The following is an 11,286-nucleotide window of genomic DNA, read 5'->3' as shown; positions in this document are numbered from 1 at the left end:
CTTAAGCAACAATGACTGGGTTTGAAAATCAATCTGTAAATTAGACACTTTGTTCTAAAATTAAATTTTATTCGCATAAATTATAATTAAGCCACCTAATCTATCTCAGATCAGCCCTGCCCCTGGCTACACCCCACGCACACCCTGAAAATGTAAGGTGCCCCTGTCTAACCAATTGAAAATGTTGGTAGGCATGGTGTAGTTGAATATAGATCATACATGTAATCCTTTCTACATCCGAAGTTTACTTTTTGTATTAATTTGTAGTAAGCAGCTCTGTCCAAAAAAAAGAAATAAAAAAAAAAATTCCATCTGCAATTTGTTGCAGTTTAAATTGCCTGGTTTCCTTTACCTATTTTAATCTTCTATACGTGGACAAGTTTTTTTTATGCATCAAAGCTGTATCTACATGCTGCATTATTTGGTATAACTTCATTTAGCTACCTATGTAGAGTTGCAATCTCTTGCTAGTGTCTTTAAGCTACTTTACAATGTTTTGTATTGGCGTGGGAGTCGGATTTATCCACGAATATGTGACAGTCAGCACTTGTGTTGTAGCTATGTCTCGGTACACTGGATTAACAATAAGAATTAGATGATCACGTGAATTTTAGAGCATAAAGTGGCCTTCATTCAGTATGACAACACTGTTACCAGAAAAGTTTTCAGCCTATAAACACGTACAACTGTACAAGCTTTACCATACAGGTGATGGCAAGTAAATAGTGGCGAGCAAATGTGTTGCCTGCATGACAAAAAAAAAATAATAAAGAAAAACTCAAGGATCAAATGTCAAATATATCAGTCATGTTATTTTTCACATAAAAACAAACAAACAAAAAGTTCTAGTTTGCTTGTGCTTCACCAGGATTACATTCCACTATGTGGTGTGTGTGAAAATGTAGTAAAAAAAAAAAAAAAAAAAAAAAAAAAACAACCAAACAGATCTAAGCAAGTGCATGAAGAGTCCAGAGTGTAGAAAATTTCAAGTGTGCATTTTATTTCATATTACAACGCTTTACATTTTGGTTGAAATCTAAAAGTGTAAAAAAAACAAAAAACGAAAAACAAAAATAAAATAAGAGTGAGACTTTTTTTAGAAGATTTAGATCTGCACAGACATACAAAATTTCTCCCAAATTTTAAATAATTCTGGAATATATTTTAACATCTTTTGAGGAGAGGGAATTAAAAAAAAGAAAAAAGAAAAAAAGAAAAAAAAATGTTAAGGGGAAAGGAATGCAGCTGGGCCATAAAAGGAGGTTTTAAATGTGTAAACTTCAATTATTAAAACTGCAGCTACAGTATTTTGTATAATGTGCAAGACCATTCTCTATTTTTCGATTCACCTACTCTTAAATTTCCATTAAACCGTTGTCAAGTATTATAGAAGTTAAAATATAAATCGGATGTTCCACCTTGCCCAATATCTTTACAGAACTTGATTACAGCAGCTTTTGATACAGCCCAATTTACGGTACTCAATAGAGAGTTTGCGACTAACCCAGTAAGTACCCCACCTTTACAAATTGAAGAAATATAACCTTAAAACGTGACTGGTAGAGAGTACATTGAAACAAGGTTAAAAACCGCATGCCAGCCACGCAGCCCTTTCTTCATCTTGCCTTTGGGATATCACATTGATAGAGAGGCAGACAAGGAATTTGGACTACACAATTGCTTCATGCAATGCCATATTTTTTCTATTATGCTGCACAAGGTCTATTAGTAAAGATTAGGCTCAATAATATTAATAACTAGACCGTGCATTTATAATATGGCATTGCACTTTAATCCCCTTCTCCTCCCATATCCAAAAAGTAAGTGCACAGTACACTAAAATCCTACAGGCAGGACTCTCAGAAATTCCACAACTAAGAAAATAACTTTAATCTTATATATTTTAGGCTAGGTTTTAAAAACTACAAAACCACAGTATGGGGTTGCTTAAATAAAACGAAAGACACTACCCAAGAATAAAAAGAAAGGAAACAAAAATTATATAAATTCCATGTGCAACCTTTGGGCCCTTTAAAAGATGGGCCACATCCTTAATTGGCACCTTGGCTAACTGCATTCAGAACCCCTATCCATCCCAACTTTGATTTTGTGGGCAGAAAGACACTTGAAGTCTTTCAGGTCACATGAAGGAAAAAAAAAAACCCTGCCATTTCTTCCCCCCAAAAATAATTGCATTTGTATGGACTTTGACAAGCAGTGTCTTCAGAAAACCAGACATCACAGGAACACGTCGAAGTATCTTTACATGTTGTTTAATTCCAGCAGTGTTTGGTCCAACATCTGGTGCATATTTAAATTCTCTTCTTTTGCATGTGCCACTTTCTCTGCAATGGGCCGAAAACAAGAAAGATTGAGTACATAGATATATGCAAGCACCCCAAAACCATATTTGTATAAATTAGTACAGCCATTTAGTATATAAAAAATAAAAAAAAAAAACTACATGAAAAAATAAATAAAAATCGGTGAATAAAAATAAAACCACAAACACATACCACTATCAAAAAGGAGGTATTAAAGATGTATTGGGAAAGAGTGAGAAAGAACAAACCTATAACTTTTATATAGTTATAGATGTATGCATACAGTTACACACAAAACCATTGTTAAACACACTTTAATGATAAAATTCTGATATTTGAGGATCTTGATGCATTTAACACTATATAAATGGCAATAATAATAATAATAATAATAGAGTGAATAGTAAAAGCCAATGTGACCCAATATTTACATAAATAAAATAAAGGGAGTAGGGGAGGTGCCATGTCTCTTTAAACCAGCTGTGTTTAAGGATCAACAATCAGTATCGCTAGAAGAGAGACAGAGGTACTGAGTTCCAATCAGCCTGACAGTTTGTTGGTGGGGTTAACAATTGCAGAATATTTCGACAAGAAGTCACTGCTGTTGTAAGCCACTTATATTTGAGAGTTACATCTATCCAAAAGGGCACATCCATAGATTTCTACATAATCCACTCAAATGAAAAAAATTAAAAATAAATAAATAAATAAATAAATAAGAGTTAGTAATGTACTCCACAAGCATCAGTGAAATTCATGATGAATAAATTACTAAACTATGATCTTTATAGTCTTGGAGTGTGCCATTTGCAAAATATAAACAGACAGTTTACAAGACAGATCAGTAAACTGGTTTTCTGTATAGACACAAATTACCCTTCAGGCAGGTAAAAAAAAAAACAAAAAAAACAAATGAATTTCACCTCAACAGATCAGACATGGCAAAACACAACAGGGCAAAATGCAAGGGGTAAACAAGTTAGTTGTCACACAATGGGTTTTCTGGTTATATCAAAATCCACAAGAACTGGTTAGCACAAAATGTTTTAGTTAATTCTGAAATTAAAGCATTCCACAACAGGCCACTTTACCTTTTCAGGAGAGACGTATGCATGAACAACATACCTTCACTACACGATGGAAATGTGGTTTCGTTTTCCCTTTGAGTGTTGAGATAATTAAATGTCTGGAGAACTGGTAACTCTTAAAAACTAAAGTCTAGACAAGAGAGTTTCTATTTCTCCTACCCTCATTCCAGTTTTAAAACTTGGGGGCATTAACTAGCCGAGGGCAATTTTCTTATATGCTCGAGAATAATAAAATCAACGTGTAAACAAAGTGGTTTAATCTATCTCTATATCTCTATATCTATCTAAAAAAAAAAAAAAAACTAAAAAAAAAAAGGTAATGTCCTACTGTGCCATATTCTCTCGGTAGAAAATCTGCGGTGCAGTTTACGCATGCCATTTAGGTTTGTGAAATGGCACCAAAAAATAAAATAAAAATAAAAAACTGAGTAATTGAGTTAACCACCTTGTAATATGTAACCCAAAACACCAATGAAGTCAGTGCAAGACCTAGCTTATCAAAATAGCCAACTGTTGCCAATATCCTCTAAATTATACGAGTCTATGTGAAGTTGACTGTTGGCTTCCTGAGACTATATACACCAACAGCTGCTTTAGTTACCTTGAGCAATATGTGGATATGCCCGAATGCCAGTTTTGAGGCCTAGAAATTCGACCATTACAGCTTTCAAATGCTCAAAGAAAAGAAACACTATGTTCTGGCCATTTGATCACAAAGGCCAATGTTCTAAACTGAAAGGTAGTTACGTTTTTGCTGTTCCCTGCAGCACAATTATAGTTTTTATTCTCTGGGGATCAGACTTAAATTAGGTTTTAAAACCCTGTCTTGATGACAATCCGCCCGCCACCTGCAACATATCCACCAGAGTCCAGAGACATTATGACAGCATGGAATTTGTGTATTAAACTTTGGCCATGCCATACAGCACTGCATTTGTTCAGTAATTGGGACATTCCATTTTGGAATAGGATCCTTAAAAAGAACATGTTATGATCACAGCCGTTCGGCTTAAGGCCTTAAAGATTTTACAGGCAATTACATGGGGATCAAGATAAACTGCCACACACAAAACCCATACAGGAGGAATTACAAGCCAAAACAAAATAGAGTGCTTGTTCTGATAATTATTGAATTCTTAGTGCTTACAGCGTGCTGCACTCTCATAAGTCTAGCTCAATCACTGTGGGCTTTACAATTTCTTGATTAAAATGAAGTGCCACCCCATATGCCTGTTACCCATGCCTAGGAGCAACTATACAGAGGCGGCTGTCTAATTAGGCAATTTAGGCGGCAGCCTAAGGCCTCGCGGCCGCCTAAATCGCCTTAGTGCAAACTGACATGTTGGGCCAAGGGCCCGACACAGGAGGTGGCCTGGCGGCTTGCCCACAATGCCGCCGGGTGCGAGGCCCCTCCTGTCAGTCTGCCCTGACAGAGAGCCAGCCTACAGTCTGCAGCTCCGCTGGGAGTGAGCTGCAGACTGAGCGGTCTCGTGATCTCCAGCCTGTCAGAGTGTTGCCTGACTGGAGATCATGAGACTCACCATGCGGTCTGCAGCTCACTCCCGGTGGAGCTGCAGACTGAAGAGAGAGGGCACCTGCTGGACCACCAGGGAAATATTTCCCCCCCCCCCTTTTTTAAATGTATTTGTGAACACCCTTTACCCCCCCCCACCCCACTGCCCCCACACCCACCCTGTCACAGCTCCCCCCCAACCATCTGCCCCCCCTACCCTGTCTCGGTAACCCGTACCCGGTCACAGTCCCCCCCTTACTGGCTGTGGGATAACAGCCCTCCCACTCTGCCACCCCTCCACACACACCCTGTCACCCCCACCCTATCATCCCCACGCACACACTGTCACCCCATACACATACGCTATCACTATTCCCAAACACTTTCAGCCCCCACACACACACACACAGTCACCCCCTTCACCCTGCCACACTCACCCTACCACATAAGCCCCTCCAATCCTGTTCTCCAACTGTGCCACACTCACCCCCAACCTTGTCACACTCTCCCCCCCAAACCTGCCACACACACACACACACACCTAATCCTGCCAGGTAACCCCCTTAATCTTGCCACACTCACCTCCCCTCATTATGTTACACTGCCTCCTCCAAACATGGCACATTCACCCCAACCCTGTGATACACCCCCCAAACTATGCCACACGCAGCCTATCACATTAACCTCCTCCAACCATGTCAGTCACGCCCCCATCATTCTCACCCTCCCTCATTCTGTCACACTCACCCCCCCCCCCCTCACCCTGCCACAGTTAACACTTTACTCACCTTGTCACAGTCACAAACTGAAGACATTCATCATATATAGATGCACAAAAGGTCACATGCAGCCCCGATAAACACCACACATCGCAAGCAGCTACCCCCCCCCACACACACACACACACACACAGTCCCAGACACATGCTCATAAAGACAAACATTCACACACAAGGATACTCTCACTCAGACACACTTTCATGCACATACACAGGTAGACAATGCTAGACACACACCGGCAGTAATGTATAAACGACTGCAAGGCTATGTAATCATACTCCACAGTCGTGTATAAATTATTAGCATAATTACTAATTTAATTGGTTTCTTGCAAATTAATTTAGTTTGCAAATTATGCCATAACTACAGTCTGAGAACTCAACGCAGCGGCGCAGGGAGTCGCGACACTGCAAGCCTCTGAACAATGAATACAGAGACTAGCTCTCTGTATCCAGCTCTGCAAGCTTGTCCTTCAATACAACTACAGCACCTTATACACACACACCACCTATTTCCCCCCCCCCCCCCCCCCCACTTTGGGTGTCAGTGGGGGGCCTCATGTTTGAGTGTCGCCTAAGGCCTCACAAAGTCTAGAGCCGCCATTGCAACTATATACACCCCTTCCGACACTGCCATTTTTACACCATTCATTGGAAGAATATTTAAAGTAGAAGCAGAGCCCCTGATATCCTTTTACATCCATGTGCACACAATACAAGATGTGTAAAAGTTATAACCTTTGTAGAACGGCCTTACTAGGTACCATTCCCACAAATGTCATGTCCAGTTACAAGTAGGGGCTTTTACAATGAACGTTATCAGTAAGCCATACAGTGCACAGGAAATATCACACAAAAAAAAAAAAAAGACTGCAGTGCAGAGGTTAGCAGAAACAAAACCCAAAATCGAGCCTATGCAATGCCAATTCCAACATCCTGGCAAATATCAGATGCCAACTTCTACCTGCTACTGAAACTAGTTAATTATTTGGGCCTTGTTTTGTATTTAGTGGATATTGGAATATTTCTGATGCATATACTACTACCACCTCACAGTGTAGAAGTGTGAAAATAGTTTTCTCTGATTCAGATCAAGATAAATTATGGTTTGGGCCTAAAGCCAATAGTACATCAGTCATCATGGAAACCAATGGAATTACCTGGGGCATTCCAATAGTTTCCAAATCTGTTTTCTATTAATAAAAGTTGAAGTTATTTTCAGCTAACTCATGTGCTTGGGCACATGGATTTTAAAGAACCATTAAGGCTTTCTTAAAATGTTAAACTGGAAGCTACCTTGCACACTCAATCTTATTGGCTGCTGACATCCCATTTCCTCTACAGCCTTTATAAGCAACAGTCAATAAGTGTCTAAATATGGTGTTGCAATTCTAAAATGGCTGCCTCCACACTGATCTTGGCGTAACCAATTCCAGCTAAAACTTAATATAGCTTGTGGGAAGGACTACTGTGGTCTCAAATTGCTTTGCTTAAAGTAAATTTGTATTATGGACACTATAGGCACCCAGACCACTTCAGCTCATTGAAGTGGTCTGAGTGCTATGTCTCAGGATCCTTAACCCTGAGCAGGTAAATACTGCAGTTTTTAAAGATTAACGTCACCTCTAGCAGCTGTCTACCCCTGCACTAGAGGAAATATAGAGTAGTTGGGCGACCTCATACTATGCATGGGGACATCCAGCATCAGCCAAAACCCCATAGGAAAGCATTGAATAATGCTTTCCTATGGGGAGAATCCTTATGCGAGCGCAGCCATTGCTGCACATGTGCATTAGGTCTCCCGAGGGACATTAGCGCTGGACCAAGGTAGATCACACAAGGGTTTTTAACCCCCTTCTGCACCATGGTGGGCCTTGGAGGCGGAAGCTCTAGTGCCAGGAAAACAAGTTTGCTTTCCTGGCACTATAGTTTCCCTTTAAAGAGACATTTTAAAAGGGTCTCCAGATCCTAGTTTTTGAGATCACCACAATTATATATAGATTGGGTCCCAGTACAGATCACTTGTCGTTCTATACAATTCAGATAGGAAGTTTTTACAACATGACAAGATAATCTTCTGCAATTTGCTGATTTAGCAACAGATTTGGTTTGTTTTAAACTATCCACAATAACACTTTAGCTGTCCACTTGTCAGAATACATACACTGTGTTTTAAATTATTAAATCTATGCTTAGAATTGCTGACCAAGTAGAAACATTTTAAAAGCTAGGAGTCTTTCCAACATGTAAACCCTCCAGTTTGAAGCTAGTTGACTATCTGTATCGTTGTGACCTACTGTGCATTACACAAGGTACAATGCATCTTGTAAGATCTACATTTTGAACTCTTGCAGGTTCAACAGTGATGTGGAGATTACACAGTGATGAGTAAATAAGAGAAAAAAATATATATATATATAAATAAAAGTGGTATGTATGCGATTATTTAAACTTGGGGAGATGGCAGTGCAAGACCCATGCAAAGGTAGGCATGTGTTTTATTCATCCAGTCACCCCTCACCCTCAGTGGACACTTTAACAACATTTACTGGGATCAGGGACCCTAACTCCTCTAACGGGAGTTTCTCAAATCACCACAATACATTTCAATTTGTGCGCGTGCAGATTCACCATCATCCCTCCAGCCCCCTCCCCCCATGGTGCAGAAAGGGTTATATAACCCCTTCTGTCACTTACCTGTATCCAGTGCCGATGTCCCTCAGCTCCGCCAATGCTCAAAATTAGGATTAGGCGATGCTGGAAGCCCTTATGCATAGCACCCTGAAGTCCCTCTAGTGGCTTTCTGGTAGACAGCCACTAGAGGAGGAGTTAACCCCAGCAGGTAATTATTGCAGTTTATAAAAACTGCAATAATTGCATGCTCAGGGTTAAGGGTGATGGGAGTTTACACCCAGACCACTTCAATGAGCTGAAGTGGTCTGGGTGCCTTGAATGTCCCTTTAACTAAAGCTACACTACAACTAGGATTAGGTAAAGCAGTCCCTTCTTTTCTGTAATTGCATAAATTAAATTGTCAAGTGCTGAAATATGTATCCTCCAAATCCATGCTAAACAGGTTTCCTCCCCTCTCCAAATTGCACATTGAGAATACCCAGGATTGGCAGAAAACCATTTGCCTATTCCTGGTCCCCAGTTAAGCTGCAGATTTGCAACATGCAATGGACAGAGTATAAAACATACTTCAACATAAAAAAACAAAACTATAATACACAGTCAACTCTACTCTTAACTTTAAGCTGCTGCAAATCTTGGTCAATCCTGGCCATACCATTTCATTTATTTTTGGTTTTTTTAACAGCCTATTTATGGTTCCTGTGTATTTGAAACACAAGAGGGAGATTTCTCTTTCTCTCCCTCCCCTCCCCCTTTAAAATAAATAAATACAAATAAAATTTAAATTAAAAAGGCATATCAAGAAAAGTTAGACTGGAATAGCCCTTTAACAAAAAAAAAAAAAAAAAAAAAAAAAAAAAAAAAAAAGCCAGATTAAAATATGATCTGTTTTTCATACAAATACTTGATTTATCAAACCTTCGATGATTTGCATAGCACTTGTGTAAACAGGACAAAGTGGACACAAAACACCTGTTCCATTGACTTCATTAAGCAGAGATTTTTTTGCAGGATAGGACTGCCGGCTTATAATTTCCCAAAGCAAACACCAACCCTGTCAACAATTCCGCATTGGAAGTGGAATTCATTCTATTTTATTCAGCACGAGGATTTAACATCCAAGTTTGCCAGAGACTTGTGTGCAGGAGAGAATATATATATATATATAGGTATACCTATATATATAGGTAAAACAAAAACGGCAACAAATAATCGAGATGGGTGACAGTAGTATATTAAACTGGTTGTTTCATGTGAACACTTACAGAATACATATACAGAGATGTCCTACAAGCTTTAAAAGTATAGATTTGCATTTTATTAAAGGTTTTTAATAAATAGTGCTGGAAAAAATAAAATAAAGCAGAGCGAAAAATACACAGTGGGTCTTTTATTTTACAGAGTGTCTGTACAGCAGAAAGGTGACTTTGGATTTAATGCAGAAGGACAGATTTAAGAGTTCCAAGTAGAGACTAAGATAAAAGGACAGCTCAGACGAATATCCAGCCCAGGTAGGAGAAAAAGAGGACCAGCTGCAGAAAAACATTTTTTTATCTGTGTGGAAGAAAAAGGTAAGGTTATAAAATAATAATAAATCAAATTGATAAAAAGGGTGGAGTGGGTGCAGGGTAAGATGAAAGCGCATGCGGTTGGCAGATAAGCATTCCTAACGCTATATGGGAGGTCAGAAGCATCGTAGACCAGTTGTTAGATTATCGTGCTCTTTTTAGACCAGCAGTCGATTTTAGTGGGATTATTAAAGGATATTGAAGTTTGCCGGATACTGGATTCTCACCTTGAGCCTAGCTACTAGAAATACATTTCCCCCCCTCAACTTTTCAGCATTTTTTTTTTTTTTTTTTTTTTTTAAATGTGTACCACTGAAATGTATGGACAGCTAGTAACATTCAGAACGCAAATAAGCAACATGATGTCGCTAGGACTTGGCACGTAGTGTGAAGTGTAGGGAGCCTGCATGCGTCACTGAGGAATGGAAGGGAGAATACAATTTTTTTTGTATGCCAAATTCTTTAAAATGCGGTCATGGTGGTATTGGTAAAAGACTACCCCAAATGCCGCTTCAGCATATCAAAGTGAAAAACGTGGGCTGCTAGTTCTGTTGAATGACTACTACATGTGCCCGTTTAAAACCATCAATTTAGGATTTAGCTTTATGGAATTTCAATAAAGCAGATTTTTATGGAAGACCAGCACCAATTTACTGCAGAAGTTTGGGAATCTCTACGAGTGCAATAAATGGGAGAGGCACTTCAATAAGAGTGCAAACTCTTAGAAGTTGAGTGATTTCATCATCAGTACTCAACACATTACATTATTGGGACAATTATTCTAAAGATGGGGCAAGAAAAAGGCTATGCCGTCTTGAACAAAAAAAGGCTAGCACATGTCCCCTTCGTGAAAGCAATAAGAGTAGGCCACACATTAACAACCCCCTCCCCCATTTAAAATGTAACACTAACTATCTGGGGGTAAAGCAATTGCTTTACTCTGAAGCTGATCAAATGCACAAGCATTTCTTACGGCATTGGTCTTTTGACTGGAAAGGGAATTAATCCCCCACAAACATTGAATTTACTTTGAAAAGAAACACTCTTGCACTATAACCACTAAAGCAATTATGGTGTACGAAGTGTTCTGGCACATCCTTTATAAGCAGGTGTCAACTGATTGTTGTAAGTCATAAACTAAGCTTCCGGAAGTCCTCTTCCCCCTGCCCTCCGGGTAAGAAGTCAAACCATTCAAAACCAGTTTGATTCCTTACAATTGGGGAGCCTGACACCAATACAGTTTTTTTTTTGTTTTTTTTTAATGAGAAACTGAAGTCAGACTTAAGGAAAACCAATTTTTTTCCCACCCAATATATCTGATCTTCACACCTCTGTGTGTTCATATTTGTTGCAAACCCAAACGGGAAGGGACTGCAATTTT

At 39.2% G+C, this 11,286-nt stretch overlaps 1 protein-coding gene across 2 annotated transcripts in view; it reads right to left on the bottom strand.

Annotated features, from left to right (window-relative positions):
* Positions 1 to 1,617: 1,617 nt before the first annotated feature.
* Positions 1,618 to 11,286, bottom strand: part of TPM1 (tropomyosin 1) — a 34,096-nt gene continuing 24,427 nt past the window's right edge. The window contains exon 9 of one of the 2 annotated variants that reach the window (XM_063449399.1): positions 1,618 to 2,345. In XM_063449399.1, the coding sequence (XP_063305469.1) occupies positions 2,263 to 2,345 (83 nt within the window). In that variant the 3' untranslated portion in view covers positions 1,618 to 2,262. Of the gene's footprint in view, positions 2,346 to 9,712; positions 9,892 to 11,286 lie in introns of those variants that run through there. The other variant, XM_063449400.1, reaches the window with a different exon arrangement.

Source organism: Pelobates fuscus, chromosome 3 (assembly GCF_036172605.1).
Source record: "Pelobates fuscus isolate aPelFus1 chromosome 3, aPelFus1.pri, whole genome shotgun sequence".
Classification (NCBI taxonomy): Eukaryota; Metazoa; Chordata; class Amphibia; order Anura; family Pelobatidae; genus Pelobates; species Pelobates fuscus.
The sequence above is the reverse complement of the archived record's forward strand: the minus strand, read 5'-3'. Positions and strand labels throughout refer to the sequence as shown.